Source organism: Macaca nemestrina, chromosome 1 (assembly GCF_043159975.1).
Source record: "Macaca nemestrina isolate mMacNem1 chromosome 1, mMacNem.hap1, whole genome shotgun sequence".
Lineage (NCBI taxonomy): Eukaryota > Metazoa > Chordata > Mammalia > Primates > Cercopithecidae > Macaca > Macaca nemestrina.
The window spans coordinates 147,137,277-147,160,529 of record NC_092125.1 but is presented as its reverse complement, the minus strand read 5'-3'; the positions used below and the strand labels follow the sequence as shown (position 1 = coordinate 147,160,529).

At 39.3% G+C, this 23,253-nt stretch overlaps 1 protein-coding gene across 1 annotated transcript in view; it reads left to right on the top strand.

The window, feature by feature from the left end:
• The first annotated feature begins 3,983 nt into the window (after positions 1–3,983).
• Positions 3,984–23,253, top strand: part of LOC105482780 (chloride channel accessory 1) — a 33,935-nt gene continuing 14,665 nt past the window's right edge. The window contains exons 1-7 of the mRNA XM_011743112.2: positions 3,984–4,209; positions 8,465–8,605; positions 8,777–8,924; positions 11,533–11,638; positions 17,292–17,469; positions 20,806–21,024; positions 21,994–22,221. Of these exons, the coding sequence (XP_011741414.2) occupies positions 4,048–4,209; positions 8,465–8,605; positions 8,777–8,924; positions 11,533–11,638; positions 17,292–17,469; positions 20,806–21,024; positions 21,994–22,221 (1,182 nt within the window). The 5' untranslated portion in view covers positions 3,984–4,047. The remainder of the gene's footprint in view (positions 4,210–8,464; positions 8,606–8,776; positions 8,925–11,532; positions 11,639–17,291; positions 17,470–20,805; positions 21,025–21,993; positions 22,222–23,253) is intronic.

The window sequence follows — 23,253 nt, the reverse complement described above, 5'->3', positions numbered from 1 at the left end:
TCTGTAGTCACCTGAGCACAACAAAAGCACAACTGTAATTAAGTAGGGGAAATATGGTCTTTTCAATAAATGCTCTCGGCTTACTGGCTATCACAGAGGAAAACAAAACAAAACAAAAACCTTGAACCTTTCCTCACACCATACACAAAAATATTTTGAGATAGATCAGTATACCTAAATGTTAAAGGTTAAGCAGCAAGGCTTCTAGAATCATATATTGTATAATATCTTCATGAATTTGGGGAAGCTGTCTTAAATATGACACAAAAACATTACACATAAAAGATTAAATTGGACTGTACTAAAATTAAAAACCTCTATTCATCTAATGATACTGTTAAGGCAAGCCACAAACTAGTAGAAGATATTTTCAATGTATCTTTCAGTACAAAAGACTCAGTATCCAGAACATATAAAGAACTTCCATAAATCAATAAGAAAAAGAAAATTTAATTAAAAATTGTGCAAAAAAAACCTTGAAGAGACACTTCACAAAAGACCAATATGTATATAAAAAGGTCTTTAACAACATTAGTCATTAGGGAAAATGCAAATCAAAACCACCAAATAATATGACTATACTCTCAAGAAAATGGATACAGTTAGAAAGACTGACAGTACAACATACTTGGAATGTGGAATAACTTGAACAACCACTTGAAAAGTATTTGGGAGATCAACATAAGCTAGTATCAAAAAAAAACTTCATGCAAACACTTGTTAAAGATGGTAAGGGGTGGGGGCCATGGCGATAGGTACAAGGACCATTGTAAGGAGGTCTTGCAGTTGGGGAGAGAGAGTGGATTAACTCCAACTCCAATAAGGACAAGTGGGAATTTATAACCAAGGAGAAGGCTGGGGTCAGTGGATGAAAAATGCCTAAGAGGAAACATCAAGGATAAGGAATGTCTGGCTAAACTGACTCAATAGGGTTATTGCTGAAGGCAGGCCATGGTGGAAAGATGCTGAGAATGGTCAGATACCAAAGGTGGGGATTTTCCCTAAACTGACTTAGCAAGATTCTTGCTCAAACTGGATTCTGCAAGGACGGAGAGGGAAGCCCAAGGTCAGACCTAGTCAGAGAAGACTCAAGATCCTGACTTAAGTTTTAGTCAAAGGAAGGAGTCTTTGTCACTAGATAGATGTATACCCTGTCACCCAGCAATGTCACTCTTTGTATATTCGCAACTGAAATCAATGCTTACATCCATGGTAGCTTCATTCATAATAGCCCCAAACTGGAAATAGTCCAAATGTTCATCAAGAACAGGTGGTAAGTAAATCGCAGTATATTTTTACAATTGAATGCAATGGAAAAAGAACATATTACTGCTATATTCAACAACTTGGCTGAATCTCTTATAGAAAACATTATGTCACAGTAACCAAATGCAAGAGTACATATGGCATATTTCTGTTTATATGAAGTTCAAAAACAGGCAAAATTAACCTATGTGGCAATAGAAGTCAGAACAGCGATTATCTTTTGGGGGGACGGACTGGAAGGGAATGCAAAGGAAACTTCCAGAATGCTGGAAATATTCTTTGGTGAAAGCTTGTCCCTTAGGGTGCTAACTCCCTGCACCTCTGGTTTGTGTTATTTGGCCCATTTGGGCTGCCTCTGACAAAGCCAGATCCCAGTGCCATGGTGCAGTGCTTTATCTGAGCCAAAGCCTCCGCGCATCCATTTCAAGCTAGACTTGGGCACGGGAGAGAATGGAGGAGCTGCCCACACAGTCTGCACAGTGAAGGCCATGCTAAAGTAGGCCCTCTTCCTGGGGAAAGCTAAGAAGAAACACTGGTTTTAGGAGATGTGTGAATTTTAGCAGCAGCCAAGACTCTCCATTGAGCCAGCAGCCAAGACCCAACTTGCAGGGAATGCCAAGCAAATTTGGAGAGCACTTAAACTGGGTCTGTCACACCAGATGACTCCTGTCATAGGGAAATGCAGCAGCTGCAGCCAACAAGGGCAAGACAACTAAAGACCCCACTAAGGGATGAAAGGTGGGATTACCCCAACAAGAGAGCAAACAATACAGATCAGCCAAAATGCTGAGCAAAAGTGAGGGAAATAGGTGATAAAGGAGGGAGATTATAAATGTCTTGAGACCAGCTGTAGCAGCAGGCATTGCAATTTATTTCAATAACCCTCTTGCCTTATGCATTTGAGCAGATTGCAATTGACCACTACTTTGAAGGAGATTCTGTAAATGATTAAACTTGTACCTTGTCTCAGGGAAAAAGTGAGACAGCTTGTGCTCACACACAGAGAAATGCAAATCCCACATTATAATACTGGAGCTAGATATGATGAAAATACAAGAGTGAATCTGAGCAGCTCAAAGAGTGAACTGTATCATACTCTTCTTATTGAACCTCCTCAGACTTGCTTGTTTCCATCTGTCTACTGGGCACTCAGTCACTTGCTCCACCTCAGTCACTATCCACTCCTTGCAGGTCCGAGCAGTTCCACTGTCTGAGGTCAAGGTGGAACCTCTTGTAACCCCTGGCTCCTCACCTACCACAAGGCATGGAGGTCTCTCTTTCTAAGCAACTGCTGAAAGGGCTGGATGACACAGCCAGAAAGTCTAGGGGGAGATGATCACCTGTAGAAGATAAGGAGCCAAATGCTTTTCCTTCCTCTCTTGAAAGGGCTGCTCCAAGGCGTGGTTTCTTTGCACAGCCCCTCAGGAGACATCCCACACAGGAAGGCAAGGGTGCCTGTGGGCTGGCCTGCTGGGTCTCTCCATTGCATGACTTAGTAATGCTCCTCCTTCAGTAATGATTCCCGGCCTTGCCTGACTCATTTCCCCACTCCCTCATTCTCACTGCTCTGGGATTAAACTCTCAAACTCTTAGCACATATGCCTGCCTTAGGCTCTGTTTTTCAGGGAACCCAGGCACATATATTTGGAGTCTGAGATAACCTGGAATCTAAATTTTTAAATTTTGTATGAATAATAAATGTATACATATTTTGATATAAAAGCATATTTTGGATCATCTGGACAACCACGTTATAATTGAGTATTTCCACTCTATTTCAGTGTTTCCCTTTTAATTGCTTAAGATTATGCTAGCAAAAAGTACTGATTTAATTTTTATGAAAAGGCACAGACAAGATGAAATTGATGCTTACCACCATCTGAAGACCAAATGAAGTTATGGATGTAGAGATATTTCAAGTATTTCAATACAAGAAAATGGTGGGCCAATTTGAGGTTCCACCTGAGGTTTGGCAAATGGAAAGAATATATATAGCTGCTGACAGTCCGTAATTCATGTTCCAAGGGACATTTCGTTTTGGCAAAATAATTTAATGTTGCTAATTGGAATTTTATTGACTGGTAGGAGCTATGGAATAGAGAATGCAGAGGTCTGATGAGGAACTTGAAGAAGTATGCTTTGTAAAGTAAGATATACATGTTATCTTTACTCTCCATTATAAAATATTCAATAATATCTACATCACTTGCTAATGCTTTTGGTACAAATGGATGTGGAATATAATTGAATATTTTCTTATTTAAGGGGAGCATGAAGAGGTGTTGAGGTTATGTCAAGGTAAACAAAACCACCATTGTGGTAAAGACCACAATGAGGGATAACTAGATATATGGCTTACAAGATGTTTATTGAATATGCAGAACAGTCAGGATGTTCCTAGGCAGGAGGAGGTTGGGGTGACTTTCGGTGGGTTGGTGTCCATGGCTGGGTAAACATTTCTAATAAGTAAACAAACCTATCAATGGCCAAGCTGCTTGTCACCTGTGAAGACTTCCAAGGAACCGGATGTGGGCTCCCCCACCCTTACCCCACCATCTGGCACACCTGAAGGCAAATTGAAATATTTACAAGTACACAATTTGAGACTAAGATATTGTTATCATTCTCCTACTGAATACAAAAGCAATAGTAAAACACAAAGACCTGTGATAAATCACCTCTGATAAGTTGGAAAGGTGTGTCTTTATATATAATGGTAAAGAAAGACACCTTCATAACCCACATTTTCCAAAGAGAGAAATCACAGGGAGATGTACAGCAATGGGGCCATTTAAGAGTTCTGTGTTCATCTTGATTCTTCACCTTCTAGAAGGGGCCCTGAGTGATTCACTCATTCAGCTGAACAACAATGGCTATGAAGGCATTGTCATTGCAATCGACCCCAATGTGCCAGAAGATGAAACACTCATTCAACAAATAAAGGTAAGTTCTTAGTAATTATCCATGCTTTTTAAAACATAGCATAATGTTGTGACAGAGAGAACATGAGTGCCCTATTCCAGCTGTACGACACTGGCATGTATTTTTATGTCTAAGTTTCAGTTTCTTCATCTGTAAAATGGAAATAATAAGTTAACCATTAGGATTCTTCTGTCAGATAAGATAATAAATGCAATGCACATAACTCAGAGTGATACATTGTTGGCAATTGATAAATGATAAATTGATATGTACTGCTGTGGATTATGTCACTGAAAATTTAGTTCTATAGTACGGCAGGGTCAGCTACATTTGACAGATATTGTGAGATGCACAGATCCTTTGCCTGATTTTACCCTTGGCACATATCAGACTCTCCTTTTATTCTCCTAATTGGAACCCCCTTCCCTGTGATCCTAAAAGGAGCCCAAGATGCAAATCTCTGATGTAAGAACAACCCTGACCCTCTGATGGGAGAAAACCTTGCATTTTATCAGCCCCAATTCAAGGGATCCTTTCAAGGATTTCTTGCTACCTCTTACGTAGCAGAAGGGAAAGGAAGAAGACTTCCTGTCCTGGCAGGGGCATCTATACCATTGAAGAAGGTCTTGTACAACAGCAAGCAGCTAAAACTAAGAGGGAAATGCTTTATGAAAGACCACCCCGGAATCTGGCTGTAGCACATCCAGAGGCAGTGCTGTACTAGTAAGAGGACTAGTCTGTAAAATGGGAATAATAATAATAAATATCTCTCTTATTGGATTTTGTGAGGATCAAAGTTTAAAATGCATGCCTATAAAGGGAAGCTGGGTGGAGTATGTAAGAATACGGTGCAATATTTTGCATGTCTTCTGTTAATCTAAATTTATCTCAGAACTTTAAAAAATAACTTTAAAAATGCATGCATTAGTGCCTGGTACATAGTAAGAGCTCAATAAATGGTAGATATAGTCATCAGCTCTCTCTAGATGGAAAATTAATAGAACAAGGGCCCAGAGGGGTTTCCCCAGAGATCCATTGCTCTAAGCAGAGGCAAATACAGAAAGATAATGTTTGGAAAGAAAACCGTCTCCACCTGCTGGGAGTGTGTGGTTAGAGAATTGGAGCAGTAGGGGATGGGGAACAGAGTGGAGGGTGTCATTCACCATAAAGTTTACCTACTTAACCCAAAGAGAATCAGGCTCTCTGTGATAAAAGGGAGATTCAGACTTCTTGAATCTCTCAATCATCTAAAATGTTGAGTGAGTTTTTGATTGTTTCTAAATTTGGAAGTGGCATCAGCAAACATGTGACCAGTGTGTTTCGGTCTCTGGCTAGACAGTGGGGTTCAGCAATATGCCAGAAGGAGAATGTAGATGCCATATTCATCTTCAATGACCCTGGTAATTTGTATCTACAGTATATAGTGCTTAGAGCTTTCAAAGTGCTTCCACTTCATTGTCCTTGGAGGTTTTCTTCCTGAGATATGTACTTCTCACTACAATTATTAAATTGGCTTTCTAGTATGGATCCTGAAGTTGGGGGTGAGATAATGATGGCTTCCATCATTTCCTTCTCTGTAACAAGAACACTTAAGTGAATAGAATGCTCAGAGTCCCTAACTCCCTCCTATTCGATGTGCCAGATCTGCAGAGTTGAGGGACCTCATCGAGGGCTTGGCCACCTTTCCCGACCATTCCTCCCTCTGCTCCACAACCTTCTTGCTGATGAGAGACTCTCCCCTGGTGCCCCTGTGGGGACAGAAGCCTCTAAGTCAGCCTTTAAAATACTTGCTTCAGCAGGACAGTCCCCAGATTTCTCTACCTACAAGAGCAGTTGATGGCTCTGCATCACTTCCATCCACTGCATTCTTGCTAATATTAGTAGGGTGAGTACACGTCACAAGCTGAGGAAGGGAGAGTCAGAGAGAAACTCTCTCTCCCCTCCATCAAATATACATACACACACATGCCCATGTACACACGCAGACATACACACGTGCGCACACACACACACAAGAAGGTACACAATAGGGTTATTTTGGAGTCTGGGCAATGCACAGGACCCCACGCACTGCCTGTCTTGGCACTTCTATACCAGTTTGTCACTTACCAAACCCACTTTATTTATCCATTCATTTGTTTATTCATTCAACAAATATTTACGGAACATCTAAATTATGTCAGGTACTCGAAGTCCAGTGGTCAATATACTGTCCCTGTACTGAAGGAATTTCTAGCCCATCCTATAAACTGTCACCCCCAACCTTCTCTCAGCCTGAGAGTCTAAGTGTGTATTAGGATGTGAGGTCATTTTCTGAAAATCTGGAACAGATGCCAAAACAAAGATCCCTTATTATTATTTCTATTACAATGTAGAAGACAAGAGCATTCCATGTTACTTATTCTTCCTGGGAGACATTGGAAATTCACATTTCACAAGTCAAATGGTAATATAATACTCTAATATATGAAGTTTTATACCTACTTTTCAAGTTTTTGGTGATCTTGGCTCATTTTTTAATTTTATTTTTTAAAGTGACATAATATTAAACTCTCCTAGTGAGTGTTAAAAATCCAGGAGTTTTAGAAGAAAAAAATGTAAATCATTAAGAACACTTAAAAAAATAGAGGCAACCATTATTATCACTATTTGAAAGGGAGAAACTGAGGCTCAGAGAGGTAAAATAAGTTCCTCAAGTTGACCTCTTAGGAAGAGGCACAGCAGGATTCCCCCGTGCACTAATCCCCAAGTGCTGCTTCCCCATAAAATGATGAAGTGTTTCCGCTCCGAAGACGACCCCCACTAGGCAATGGAGTCTGGTCACTCTGGTCTGTTCCCACAAGGACTTTGCTCCTGCAATGACCCCTTTTTCTCTTACATTTTTGGGTTTTTTTCCATTAGCATAAAAATATTGTACAATAGTTCCCATTAAAACAAACAAAACTGTCTTGTCCTGAAGTCCACTTCCAGCTACTGCCTATTTCTCCATTCCCCTTTAGTTCACAGAAAAACTTCTGAACCTGTTGTTGTCTGTACTCACTGCCTCCACTGCCTCACCTCCCACTTTCTCGAATCCACTCTATGGAGCTGCTGTCTTTATTCTGCCACAAGGGCTCACCATGCTGCCAAGTCCAGCAATCAGTTCTTAGTCCTCATATGAAGTGACGGCTCAGCAGTGCTTGACACTGATGATCACGCCCTCCTCCCTACAGCACTCTCATCCCACAGCTCCTCATTTCCTCTGCAGGCACTGGCTGCCCTTCTGAGGCCCCTGTACTGGCTCCTCCTCTTCCTACCTCTGAATGCTGGGGTCCCCCACATTCACTAGGCTCAGTCTTCAGCCTCTTCTTTCCTGTCTATGCTCACTTTCGAAGCAAATAGTTTTCAGTCCTAACAGACATACTGCCCCCTTTCTATAACAGTATCTTCTATCACTCTCCCTGCTCTCTTGTCATAACGTATCTCAGGGAATCTGCAGACACATTTATAATTTAACACTGTAGCTATTCCATTTTAGAGAAGTAAAATTAGGTGTAATTTGAAAATATATAATTATGCTATTTTCTTATATCTCTTAGTACCACACTGCACAAAAAATAAATACTTCTATCAGCCCTTGGCAAAGTTTAAGAAAAAGAAAAATAAATAAATAGACAAATACTACCATAACATTTAGTATTACATTTAATTTGACTTAGTATATAATCCCAAAATGATTACAAGAGTCAGCAGGTGTTAAAATCACATTCACTTTTTCTCTTCATTACTACTTGCTGTGAGACCTTGAGAATTGTACTAAGTCTCAGTTTCACCCTCAAAGATTTATTGATCCTCAAAGGAGCGAGTGAAATGAAATGCGTAGCTAACATTATATACTTGCTTGTGCGAAGTAAACATTGTTCCTAGCACATCACGTTTCACTTTGTTCCTCACCACGACCTTATCAGCCAGTCACTATAATATAATATTCCATTTCGTAAATGGGAAAACTGAGGCTCGGAATTAGAAATTGCCGAATGTCCCACAAAAAGTGGTGCAGCCAGGATTAGAGTCTGTCTCTAGAGTCTGCATTGCTAGTGATTTTTCGATGACACAGGGTATATGGCAAATGCTCACAAAGCTTAGCTATTATTATTAAAATGTATTTCTACATTTCTTCTTCCCATCCTAACAAATAACTGGTTTTTGAAAATGTGAAATCCTGATGTGAATTTGAATGACTGATAATTTAATTTATTTTCAGTCAATTGTTATGTATTTTTTTTTTTCTTCCCAGGACATGGTGACCCAGGCATCTCCATACCTATTTGAAGCTACAGGAAAACGATTTTATTTCAAAAATGTTGCCATTTTGATTCCGGAAACATGGAAGACAAAAGCTGACTATGTGAGACCAAAACTCGAGACCTACAAAAATGTGAGAATATCAAGTTCTTCTTTAAAATTCCACTTCCTCCTGTAACCCAGATTTTTTAAAATCAAAATACTCTAAAATCAAACGTGATTGTTTAAAACTTACTCCAGCATGAATATGGTTAATTCATTTGCTGAAACTTTGTGATGATAAGAACTTTTTCTTAAATTTCAGGCTGATGTTCTGGTTGCTGAGTCTACTCCTTCAGGTGGTGATGAACCCTACACAGAGCACATAGGCAAGTGTGGAGACCAGGGTGAAAGGATCCACCTCACTCCTCATTTCCTAGCAGGAAAACAGTTAAAAGAATATGGACCACAAGGTATGAACTACTCTACCATACTTCTCATACGATTTAACTATTTTATGTTCAAAGTGTATCAACACTAGCATTATCTTTGTGAGTAAGCACGTAGAAGCCAAACTATTAGAGTTTAAAACATCATCGCATTTTTCACTTGAAATGGAACATGCATTTCACTTAGAATTTCTAGCATTTCTCAGCTATGAATTTAGTTTACTTTAGATACATGTATAAATATAGTATTTTGAATTTTCATAAATTATTGTAGCATCATACTATAACTGTAAAAGAATTTAATTTGTATTATTAAGTTTCTATGGATATGCAAGGAGACAACGGAATTAAATCTCCTGCCTGCAATTCATATGATAGCCACGAGATGGCGTATATGTGCAGTGTTCTCAGACGTGCATTCAAATTATGTATGAATCTTGTTAAAATGTGGATTCTCCTTTAGGAGACCGAGGCGGGCGAATCACGAGGTCAGGAAATCAAGACCATCCTGGCTAACACAGTGAAACCCCGTCTCTACTAAAAAATACAAAAAAATTAGCCGGGTGTGGTGGCGGACGTCTGTAGTCCCAGTTACTTGGCAGGCTGAGGCAGGAGAATGGCGTGAACCCGGGAGGCGGAGGTTGCAGTGAGCCGAGATCGCGCCACTGCACTCCAGTCTGGGCGACAGAGTGAGACACCGTCTCAAAAAAAAAAAAAAAAAAAAAAAAAAAAAAAAAAAAAGTGGATTCTCATTCATTAGGTGTGGAGTGGGACTCAAGAATCTGCATTTTAACAAGCTCAGAAGAGATGTTGATTCTACTGGTCTGTGGCTCACACTTTGAGTAGCAGACAGAATACCTTTGCAATTCAGCTCTCAAAAACATGTAACTAAAGAAAAAACTCCAATGATAAACTTTATCATTTATATATGAGGTATACATAATAATTATTGGAGGAAGTATTAAGTAATGACATATATACAAAATGTACTTTTCAAGTATAATCAAATGTGATTCATTACTAAATAACTAGCATTAGATTTCTTTATCTCAAAAAAGGTTTGGATCCCCTAGAACCAGCTTGATTTTCTTTTTTGAAACACATAAGGCAGAGAAAACAAGCAAACAAAAGAACACTATCCAAGCCTCACTCCCAAATACACTAGAGCGCTTAAAGACCTGATCAAAAGGATGCGTCAAGCGTACCTCTTTGTTGTTCTACAACACATTTCACCTCCATAACAGGAACAGAACATTCTCAATGTATGGCTCAACAAATAAGTGTTGAATTGATTGACCTAACTGCCCCATCCCACTCCTGAGCCCACTCCAGCCATCACGATCATATATAAAACCATTCCTTTATAATGTCTCCTTTCTGTACTGTGACTCCACTCCAATTCTCTCACAATCTTCCTTTAAAGAGACCACGAACACCTACAAAATAAAGTCCCAATCCTTAGTGTGGGATACTAGAGTTTCCACAGAATGCCCCACCTCACATAACCGTCCAAATTCAGCCTTCCTTGGAATTTAAATTCCAGAAAAACTGAGCTGTACGTAAGTCATTAAGATTTCATTCAAGTTTAACAAATATCACTGAATGCCTGCTAAGTTCTAGACACTATGTGCCCAGATATGACAGTGAAGAAGTCATATTGTCGGTCCTCGTGGAGACAATTTTCTATTGCGGGAGACTGGCAATTAAGTAGCAATGACTGTTTATCATTGTAAGTTCCTAACGGGAGATAGTGAAATGCAAATGGGGAGTACTGGGCCTAGGATGAGGATATCAGGGCAGGCTTCTAGGCACACAGAAGCTTGATTTTCAAAGAAGAATAGGAGTTATCCAGGCAAAGATAGGAAGGAAGTATTCCAAGCTAAGGAAACACAGGTAAAAAAGACCAGAGTTGAACAAGAGCATGATGTGACCTAGGAAAAAAGGAGTTCAGGAACTCATCCTAATTCTAGAGTTTGGGAAGTGAGTGGAGAACAGCAAGAAACAAGGCTGCAGAGAAGAGCAGGCCTGAGGCATCAGGGACCTTGTACACCATGTTGAGAAGTTGGACTTTCCCTGAAGGATGGAGACATGGAAGCCAATCTGGTGACTATTGCAGCAATTCAGGAGTAAGTGGCAATGGGCCTGGAAAGGTGAGAATGAATAAAACAGACAGAGATGGAGTAAGCAGACCTTGAGGTTTGATGAGATAGGAGCCATGAGGAAGAAGAATTGGTTGAGGATGTTGCCCTGGCTGCTGTGGGAATGCCTGGGCTCCCATAGCCGCCTTTGCTGACCTCTGTCATCATGCCTGCACCACCAGGCATTTTAGCTTCTAATCACACATGCCCTCCACTATACCAGGAGCTATGTGAGGACACGGCAGCTGTTTCTCTGTGTCTGAATGGCTGCTTGGCACTTACGAGGTGCCTGATTAACATTTGATAAGCCAAAATAAGTATTCATATTTCAAGAAAATGTACAGCTATGATATTAGATCTAAAGAAATCAAGTCTTTCATTTAAAAAATTAACACAGCAAAGCATAAATATTCCAAAACATTGCTTTCTCCTAGTGTGAGAAGGTAATTTTGCCATTCTTATTGTAATCAGTTTTTTAAAACACTTTCTCACAGGTAGGGCATTTGTCCATGAGTGGGCTCATCTACGATGGGGAGTATTTGATGAGTACAATAATGATGAGAAATTCTACTTATCCAATGGAAGAATCCAAGCAGTAAGGTATGTATATTTTTATTTAACTTGTTCCAAACTATTTTAAATTGCAACCTTTTTTTTCTTGAATTGATTACTTTAAAAAATGTGTGTCCTGTCTTATTTTCTAATTCAAATTCATTCTTAGTGCCTTCTTTTTCAGAGTTCCACAAAACCACTGTTTTGTTACTTTACAAGTGTTTCAGTTCATTGAATTCTTCACTCTGCAGCTAGAAATCATTTGCCTCCTTTTTTTTTTTTTTTTTTTTTTTTTTAACTGTACCAACTATAAAAAATCTACGGGTGCTGTGTTCAGTGTCTCCATCATCCCATACCAGCACCAGTGACATAAACAGATCTAATGAGGCTCTTCGGTGCCTTGAGGGCAGAATAATATCTTTTTTTTTTTTTTTTTTTTTTTGAGAAAGGGTGTTGCTCTGTCACCCAGTCTGGAGTGCAGTGATGCTATCACAGCTCACCCCCACTTCAACCTCTGAGCTCAAGCAATCCTCCCGCCTCAGCCTCCCGAGTAGCTGGGACTACAAGCACACATTACCACATCAGACTAATTTTTATATTTTCCGTAGAGATGGAGTCTCACCATGTTGCCCAGGCTGGTCTTAAGTTTTCGTACAGACAGGGTGTCCTTATGTTGCCCAGGCTGGTGTTGAACTCCTGGGCTCAAGAGATCTTCCCACTTCAGCCTGCCAAAGTGCTGGGATTATTTCTGCCATCATGGTGGTGTGAGCCACTATGCCCACCCAGCCCAGCATGGTATCTGTGTGGACTTTATCAGTATGAATGGGCTTGGGAGGGACTGTGAAACTTATCTGAAAAACAGTTTGAATATCAAAGCAAAACAGAAACTCCTCCCAGTTTGAATTAAACCTTGCGCGATGTCAGTAGAAACCAAGCACAATCCTTGGAAAGAACACTTGGCTGCCGTGAATGTATGAGCTAATTCTTGCAACCAGCAGTCTCAGTGCACAAAAACTGCTTTAGTGCAAACAGAAGTGATAGGGAACTTCCCAATTTATTTTAAAGAGTTAGTATAACTCACACACTAAAACCTGACAAATGGAATGAAAAAAATTCTGTAGCTACAGCCTCTCTAAAAAGATAGAGGTGAAGATTTCAAATAAAAGGATAGAAAATTACATCTGGCAAAATTAAGGTAATAATAAACACATTAAAGCCAAGTAAGAATGTGTTCCAGAAATCCAAAAATGTTGTAATAGTAAGTAATGAATATAGTATATGAAGAAAAGAAGAAAATAAATGATTGTTCCAATAGATTCTCAAAAGAAACTTGATAAAAATGCACATTTATTCCTGCATTTAAGAACAATACCCTCTTTTTAAGTAGAAGTTGGTACAGCATCCTCTCCATGTCTGCCTCCAGTCTTGCTTGCCTGATAGCCCTTTAAGAAGATGCACTCAGCTTTGATTCCTGTCTCGGCCTAGTACAACTTTTTCAAAAGGGGCTCAGAACTCAGTTCTGGCTTCCATTTATCCCACAAGACCATTACTGCTCTTTACTTTTCCCTTTCTTTATAACAGTCAGACTCTGTACACTTGGTCCATTTCCATTATATTATGCCTCAGTGTTGGATCTCTTCAGGCGTAAAGAGACACCAAGTAGGCTGGGCACAGTGGCTCACATCTGTAATCCCAGCACTTTGGGAGGCCCAGGCAGGATCACCTGAGGTCAGGAGTTCGAAACCAGCCTGGCCAACATGGCAAAACTCTGTCTCTACTAAAAAGACAACAAAACTGGTCAGGTGTGGTGGCACACACCTATAATCTCAGCTACTCAGGAGGCTGAGGCAGGAGAATTGGTTGAACCCGGGAGGTGGAGGTTGCAGTGAGCCGAGATTGTGCCAGTATTCTTTCTGATAGAATATTTCTTTCCAGAGATATTCTAGAAATGAGTACATATACAACACGTTTTTCTTTCCACGGATAAGACATGATCACCATGTCCTCTTTAAACCTTTTAATTTTAATATATTAATAATATGTATTGCTCATTATCTTCCAAATTTTTAAATTATTTGTAAGGCTTAGAAGCAATCACACAAATGACAGCACTGCCCAGGACAGGAGGTTACTTCATTCATATGATACAGAACATCTGTTGAGAGTCAACAATCTACCTCATATTTAATAGGGAAACACTAGAGACACTGCCAGGACTAAGAATGGCCACTGTTATCCCAATTATTCAACCTTGCTTAGGAAATTGTGGCCAACGTAATAAAACCGGGGAGGTAAAAAGATGGAAAGGAAGAGAGAAAATCACTGTTACACAGATGATCTGTGATCCACTTAGAAAACACAAGGAAATAAATTGAAATTAAAATTGACAAGGGAAGCCAATAAGGTGACCCGGTACAAAATAAATATTCAAATTACTTTTCCATATATTAGCAATAACCAGTTCAAAAATATAATCCTCCAAGACAGCAATGAAAGGTATAATAAAAGTAGAAACAACGCTAAAAAATGTGGAAAACATATTTAAAGAAAACTATAAAATCCTTCTCAAGGGGTTAAAAGAAAACCAAGATAAATTGAGAGACATTCAATTCATGGAAGACATAAACAAATTTCATATATAGGTTTTATGAAATTCTAGTCAAAAGTACATCAATTTTTACCTCATTAAAAAAAATCCAAGAGTTCATTTAGTAGATAGTAGCTAAGATCATTTTGGAGAAAAGATGTCCTTGTTTCTTGGATCATGAGAGGAAAATCACAGAAAGGCAATCTGTCAGAAACTGAGCACAGACTCTGACCCTTTGAAATGACGACATCACCTACACATCTAACCTGCCTATATTTTCAGATGTTCAGTAGGTATTACTGGTAGAAATTACTGGTAGTAATGAGAGATGTAAATTTGACAAGGATGAGGTTCATGTATTATCTAGTAAGTTACTGTCAGTAGAATGAAAGCTCTCACAGATGGTTGTTGGAGGCCTAAATTCATAAAGGGGATTCTTACTTTTCAAATTTTAAATATGCTATAAAACTACATTAATTAAAACAATGTGGGCCGGGGCACAGTGGCTCACCACACCTGTAATCCCAGCACTTTAGGAGGCCGAGGCAGGCGGATCAGGAGTCAGGAGATCGAGACCTTCCTGGCTAATATGGTGAAACCCCGTCTCTACTAAAAATACAAAAAATTAGCCAGGTGTGGTGACGGGCGCCTGTAGTCCCAGCTACTCAGGAGGCTGAGGCAGGAGAATGGCGTGAACTTGGGAGGTGGAGCTTGCAGTGAGCCGAGATCGCGCCACTGCACGCCAGCCTGGGCGACAGAGCAAGACTCTGTCTCAAGGAAAAAAAAAAAAAAAAACAATGTGGGCAGATATTTACACTTACACATATAATTTAGTTATTATAGGTAGAATTACAAATCTGTGAAGAAAGGTAGGATTTCTTGAGATAGACAATTTTTTAACTATGTGGGGAAAGTATTAACAGACTCTTTTCCAATTGGATGAACTCTTTAAAGATAAAAAGCAAAATCATAATGAAAACTAGAAGAATGTTAATAAGTATCAAATCCCTGGATAGCAAAACTCTTTCAATGCATTCAATCATTGAAAAATATAACTGAGAGAATAATAAATGTGGCTACATAGAAATTAAAAATTTTGTTGCACATAAACCAAACATAAACTAAATAAAAAGGAAAAACAGAAAAAAGATATTTGCAAAAATAAAAAAGAAAGCCTTTAGAAGCTTAGTATTGTAACACATAAGAGCTTTTGAAAAATCAGTAAAACAGTAACATCCAAATAGAAAAACAGACAAAGGAGAAGGATAGATAATTTACAAAAGAAGAAATTAAAATGCCCAGGAGTTTGAGACCAGCCTTGGCAACATGGTGAAACCCTTTCTCTACAAAAAATACAAAAATTGGCCTGGCATGGTGGCACGTGCCTGTGATCCCGGCTACTTGAGAGGCTGAGATGGAAGGATCACCTGAGCCTGGGGGTGAGGTTGAAGCTGCAGTGAGCCAAGATCACACCACTGCATTCTAGCCTGGGCAACAAGAGTGAGACCTTGTCTCAAGAAAAAGAAAATTAAAGAAATGAAATAAAAATGTCCAATAATTAAAAATGTTCGTACTTACTAGTAATGAGAGATGTAAATTTGACAAGGATGAGGTTCATGTATTATCTAGTAAGTTACTGTCAGTGGGATGAAAGCTCTTACAGATGGTTGTTAGAGGCATAAATTCATGTAACTTTTCTGGAAAGCAATTTGGGTGACACATATTAAATTTAACAATTTATTGATCCTGTGATTTCATGTTTAAAAATGCATTTCATGTTTAAAAATGCATTGTAAGGACATGATAGAGAAGCTGTATCAACAGGCTTTAAAATGTTCAAACTTTTGGATCTAATCATTACTCAGGGAATCAATCACAGGGCAAATTTTGAAATACAGTCAAACTTGGATATGAAATTTAGTTTATTCATTGATGTTTTATTTATAGTACTGACAAATTGGGAGGGGAAACTAAGTTCAACAAGTGAGTCTGAATACATATGATGGTATTAAACGATATAAAATTATTAAGATCACATTTTGAATTTTTTTTTTTTTGAGGCAGTCTCAACTGTGTCTCCCAGGCTGGAGTGCAGTGGTGCGATCTCAGCTCACTGCAACCTCTGCATTTCAGGTTCAAGTGTTTGTCGTGCCTTAGCTTCCCAAGTAGCTGGGATTACAGGTGCACACCACCATGCCCAGCTAATTTTTATTGTATTTCTGGTAGAGGTGGGTTTCGCCACATTGCCCAGGCTGGTCTCAAATTCCTGGCCTCAAGCAATCCACCCACCTCAGCCTCCCGAAGTGCTGGGATTATAGGTATAAGTCACCGCACCCAGCCACATTTTGAAAAATATTAAATAATATATAAATATATAAATAAATAATAATATTAAAAAGTTAAATATGCTAAGTTTTTTTAAAGCAGGAAACAAAGCTATATGTGCAGTGTTATGTTAATATATACATATTCAACATGGTAACAGTAGCTCATTTCTGATGGTGAGACATGTTTTTTTTCTTTTCTTCATGCTTTTTGCAATTTCCAAATTTTCTATAGTGCTCATGCATTGTTATATGGTTAAAAAATAAAATTAAACAATAAGATGTAGGGGGAAAGCATTCCAACTGTAATAGCAACAAAACTCATAAATACCTAATGCATGGAAACATTTAAAATACCTATGAACATACCAGAACTCCGCAAAAGTCGTATGCAATAAACTAATTAGAAAATAAACAAATAAGAAATGTCAGCAAATCTTTTGTGGGAAATAAAAGAGGGCTCTTGACCTTCTAGGGATGAAGGGAATAGATTCAGAGGTGCCTGAGGACTTACATCTGTATTAATGCTAACAACAGCCCTAAGCCAGACTTGGCTCTTCTGCTGCATAGAAATACATTCTAATACCATTTTTGTAATCCCCCCAGATACTTTCTGGCAAACAGAAATGACTCTGATGACAGTTTAACAATTTTGCTATGATGGGATATCCTTGTTTTTTGGATCATAAGAGGAAAATCACAGAAAGCCAATCTGTCAGAAACTGAGCATAGACTCTGACCCTTTGAAATGATGACATCACCTAAACATCTAACCTTCCTATATTTTCAGATGTTCAGTAGGTATTACTGGTAAAACTGAAGTAAACAAGTGTCAGGGAGGCAGCTGTTACACCAAAAGATGCACATTCAATAAAGCAACAGGACTCTACGAAAAAGGATGTGAGTTTATACCCCATTCCCAACAGACCGAGAAGGCTTCTATAATGTTTGCACAACATGTTGATTCTGTAAGTACCTTGTTTTCCCCCCCTGCCCCCACCCCCAGATTCTTTTGAATTTAGTGAGGCTTTTACTCCAAGTGCTCCAAGGGAGAATCAAAGTTTAGAGAAATCATCAGTGAGCAGTGGATTATCTCTGGGACAAGCTGGGCGTGCAAGTCAAGGAAAAAGTCCTATCTTCCTTCCCCTCATCCTCCTCGTGTCCACGCTTTCTTCTCCATCATCCTCCCCCAACTAGTTTTTAGTTCAAGTGCTTAGGATTACTTTAAATACTCACAAAGGCATACAAGCACACACATTCTTACTTAAATAAGGACTTTACCCAGGGGGATTGGGCAGTTCCTTTTATTAGTTAATAAAGACATGATCAGTAGGCTCTTGATTTAACTTTTCAGAGAGTTCTTTTCAGCCTGCATGTTTGCTTTTGGTTAACTGAAATTTTCTATCTTTTTAAGAGTGTTGGTTACGTTAGGGAGTTCATATATAGTTAAAATAGCTTTAAAGTTTTAAAATTCTTAATTTTTTTTATGACCAACTGGTCATAAAATGAACTTGGCCAGTTATTGATATTACTGCTAAATATATAAGTCAGAAATTTTGCACAAAATGAGATTGAAGGCATCAGTTAACTGACTTCAGTGGGAAGTCTCTCTTATCTTCCAGTCTCATATAAAATTACATTTTCCTTTTGGAATGGAGGTTGAAATAAATTGCAAGAGTCTGTCAGTAGGAATGTAGCATAAGTTTTTAAAATGTGATGCACCATGGCTCACCAGGCCCATCGTCCTTCAATTTGGCATTGCAGTTCATTCCCAGGCCTATTCAGAAACTTCCAGGAGGAGGCCCAGATTATATATTTTAAATTAGCCACAGAGTTAAATCTGATGCCTAGTCAGGTGGGTAGCCTCTGCCTGGGGTTTACACAAAAGTTTTTCAGGTCTTCTTCCTAAAAAGTATCCATACTGATAACATAAAAACATTACCGAAACACATAACCTGAAAAATGCACATAAAGAGAAAAATGTTGTACAACTAATGATTACTTTCTAAATTAATAGAATCCTAGATACTAGGATTTATAATTGAATGATAATATTGTAAAGTCACTGAGAGGAGGAATCATATTACTTCTCTTTTGTATACTATGCCTTAATAAAAAATCCCCCACATGTGAGGGATATAAATACTAGCAAGTGTTATATGACATAGGAAAGGGAAAGGAACCATCATTTATTGGCTGTGTTAGTATTGACCCTAGTGCCTATATTCTCATTTATTTCCTGCATAATAACTATCACTATTTTGTAGATTTAATAATTCAGGTGCAGACAGGTTAAGGTTAGTCAAAAAACAACAAAGTTATATTGAGTTTTTGTTATGTGTCAGACACTAGGGCTAAATTTTGAGGAAGCAAAATTTAGTAAGCAGGTTTTTGTAATAGATGGTGTATTAGTTCATTTTCACACCACTATAAACTATACCTAAGACTGGGTAATTTATAAATGAAAGAGGTTTCACTGACTCACAGTTCCACATGGCTAAGGTGGCCTCAGGAAACTTGCAATCATGGTGGAAGGTGAAGGGGAAGCAAGGCACACCTTACCAGGCGGCAGGAGAGAGAGAATGCAGGGGAAACTGCCACTTACAAAATCATCAGATCCTGTGGGAACTCACTCAGTATCACAAGAACAGCATGGGGGAAACCATCTCAATGATCCAGTCACCTCCCACCAGATCCCTCCCTCAACACATGGGGATTACAAATCAAGATGAGATTTGGGTGGGGACACAGAACCAAACCATATCAGATGGATTTACAGTCCAATAAGTGCATTGCAATGTTAAAGGGGCCTTATTAAAATTTCTACAAGATACTATGAGGCTGTAAAGGGCAGAATGGAAATTCTCAGTAGGAAGAGTAGAAAATGAAGAAACATTTCGGAAGTGACTTTTTGGCTGAACATGAAGGTAGTTTACAACATAGAAGACAGAGGAGGAGCAAAGCCTTAGAGATGCCAAAGGCTGGCAAGTATGGGAACTGACAGGCTATAGTGGGGTAAATTAAGAGACATGGAACACACAGCCAGAACGAGAATGGAGAAGGAAGCAAAGTTCCAAGTCATAGAGTTTGCCGTTGGTATATGAAGGAGAGGATTGTAATGTATGAACAATCATGAGCCACCAAAGGGTGTTAAGCAGAGGAATAAGAGGAAAGACTCTCGGGCAGCTGGGAGGTGGACCAAACAGAGAGGAAACAAGATGGAAAAGTTACACAGGAAACTGCAATCATCTGAGGGAGGGACTGTGATGGCTTGGGTGATGGATATTTCATTGGAGATGGAGAAAAGATGATGAAATGGAGAGACAGTGAAATGTATTGGTCTTGGTTACTTTTTAGGAGGGAAAAGGTAGGAAAACTTCCAGTTTCCTAATTTTGGTGATGGAGTGCATAGTGGTGACATCAAGTTAGGAAATACATGAGGAAGAGGAGCAGATGGGAGGAAGGTGATAAGGTCAACAATGAACATGAGGAGTTTCAGGAGCATGTGAGACCTCCAAGTGGATTTTGGAGAGAGCTGGAACATTGGGAGTTGAAGGCTGGAATACAGTGTGTAAGTAAATAAGTGGGAAGTAAGGAAGTGGAGTTTGGTAGTATAAGGATGGAGAGATAAGATGGTTCCAAGAGAGGAATGCTGGAAAGGGTGCCATGGAGAGAGTAGTGATGGCTTGAAATGGTAAATATGAGGAGTAGGAAGGAAACCAAAAAGAAGAGGTAAATGGATTGCCGAGGAGCACTAAGGGTCTAATGAGATTGAAGGCCTGGTTTAAGGCGGGAAGTCTGCATTATGACCATGATTTTCCCCAGCACTGTTTTACAGTGATTGTGCAATTGAGCCAAGGTTATGCAATAGCAGAGCAGACAGGAAAAGGACAGAAGATTAAACTATTTTAAATGTGGATTTAGAATATTTCTATCAGGCTGGGCATAGTGGCTCATGCCTGTAATCCCAGCACTGTGGGAGGCCGAGGTGGGCAGATCACTTTAGCTCAGGAGTTCAAGACAAGCCTGAGCAACATGGAAAAACCCCATCTCTACTAAAAATACAAAAATAAGCCAGGCATGGTGGCACAAACCTGTAGTCCCAACTACGCGGGAGGCTGAGGTGGGAGGCTTACTTGAGCCCAGGAGGTGGAAGCTGCAGTGAGCTAAGATTGTGCCACTGCACTCCAGCGGCTGACTAAGTGATACCTTGTCTCAAAATAAAAGAAAATATTTCTAACAAATTATCAAATATTTTACCACATAGTTTACCATTATCTATATCATTTCATTGACAATTTCAGGTAGTTGAATTCTGTACAGAACAAAACCACAACAAAGAAGCTCCAAACATGCAAAATACAAAATGCAATCTCCGAAGCACATGGGAAGTGATCTGTGATTCTGAGGACTTTAAGAAAACCACTCCTACGACAACACAGCCACCCAATCCCACCTTCTCATTGCTGCAGATTGGACAAAGAATTGTGTGTCTAGTCCTTGACAAATCTGGAAGCATGGCGGTATGTTCAATGAGTCTTGGTCTTCTGGATGCTGGTCACAGATATGCATGTTCTGGACCCTGACTCGGAACTGGTTGGGAATAAACATAACCCGAGGGCCAGAATGGTTGTAACTATAACATTGTCTTCAGAAATGTCCACTTCACCTTTGTTCAACAAAGATTCAGCATCAACTATCTCATTTGCCAAATTGAATTAATTTTCAATTTATGAGCCAAGATCTGATGAATTATATGAGCTTAACATTTTTAATGTTTCACTGATGATATATAAGTCTATAGGTCCACAGCCTTATGTATTACTCTGTTCTCATACTGCTATAAAGAAATACCCAAGACTGGGTAATTTATAAAGGAAAGAGGTTTAATTGACGCACAGTTCCCCATGGCTGGGGAGGCCTCAGGAAATTTACAATCATGGTGGAAGGGGAAGCAGGGATGTCTTACACGGCAGCAGGAGAGAGAGTGAGAGAGAGAGAAAAAGAGAGAGAGAGAGAGCACAAAGTGGGAAGAGTCCCTTATAAAACATCAGATCTTGTGATAACTCACTCACTATAGCGAAAACATCATGGAAGAAACCACCTCCATGTTCCAATCACCTCCCACCAGGTCCCTCTATTGACATGTGGGGATTATGGGGATTACAATTTGAGGTGAGATTTGGTTGAGGACACAGAGCCAAGCCATATCACCTGATACAGAACTTATCTAGAATTATTACTAATGCATTGAACTTTAATGATTATGTGATCTGGTTTTATCTTTTACTATTTATACACTGGCCCTAAAATTCTACCCAAAGATGCTGCTAAATATAAATAAGAAGTTTTTCCCCCTAGGATATGCCTCAAGTAAGCTTATGGTCATTTGCTCTACATTCATGCAGCCACTTCCAAATTCCCTATTGCCTTTTCTGTTATTAGTCTTTCCATCTAAATGTAACCTGTTTTTCTTTTGCTTCTCCATTTAGACTGGTAACCGCCTCAATCGACTGAATCAAGCAGGCCAGCTTTTCCTGCTGCAGATAATTGAGCTGCGGTCCTGGGTTGGGATGGTGACATTTGACAGTGCTGCCCATGTACAAAGTGAACTCATACAGATAAACAGTGGCAGTGACAGGGACACACTCACCAAAAGATTACCTACAGCAGCTTCAGGAGGGACGTCCATCTGCTCTGGGCTTCGATCGGCATTTACTGTGAGATGTGTTTTTGTATTGTAGTTTGGAATGTTTGCAATTTATGTTGCTTAACAAATTTCCATTTCCAGTGTTTCCATGCATGCCTAGGGTCCAACTGGATGAGAGAGCCAAGGTCAGAGCAATGGTTCAAATGATGCAAAGATACAAACCTCCAAAGATACTAGTAACCAATTCATTTATGCTTTTATGCTTTTTTGCATCTGTGCATTCATGCTTTTCTGCATGCGTATCTGCATTCAAAATATTCGTGGTGTGCCTTCTACATGCCAGGCAATGTGCTAGGCCCTAAGAATACCATGAGGGCCAAATAGACACTACCCTTCTGTCATGGAACTTACCATCTTATTGGGGGAGACACATTAACCAAAATATAACACAAATAAGAGTATATTTACAAACTGCAATGAATGCTGTGAATAAAGGTACACAATGATGTAAAAAAGTATCTTCTATGGGAATAAAGAGGTCTGTGAATATGGTTAAGCTTTGAGGCAACTGAACACTCCAAACTTTAGGGCATATCAGACCTCCTTTTGGGAAAGCAAATAGTTTATTTATTGAAGCAGGAGGCCTTGGGGACTGTAACTATGATTGTATTGGGGTAATACCTAAAAATCTCGTCTGACCATCCAATCACATCATTCCTCTACTTAGATGTCCTGTCTCCCCATTTTCAGTGAAATTAAGAAGAAATTTCTCTAATGTGTAAGATCTATCATGATGCAGCTTTTATCTATCTTTCCAGGCTTACGCACCAGGGACTCTCTGCCAGGCAGCCTGTGTTTAAGCAAACTGGATAACCTGTCCTTCAGAGCTTCCACATCTTTGCCACACTAGGTCCTCACCAGAGCACTGTCTCCTCCCTTCTTTGAACTTTTAATCACGCTCATTCTTCAAAGACCCATCTCAGACACTACCTGCTTCTTGACATCTTTCCTGATTCTTTCAACCATATAGAATTGCTTCCTAAACCCTATAACTCTTAAAAGAAATTCCCTCTTATGACATCTAGCTAGTCTGTCTTACATT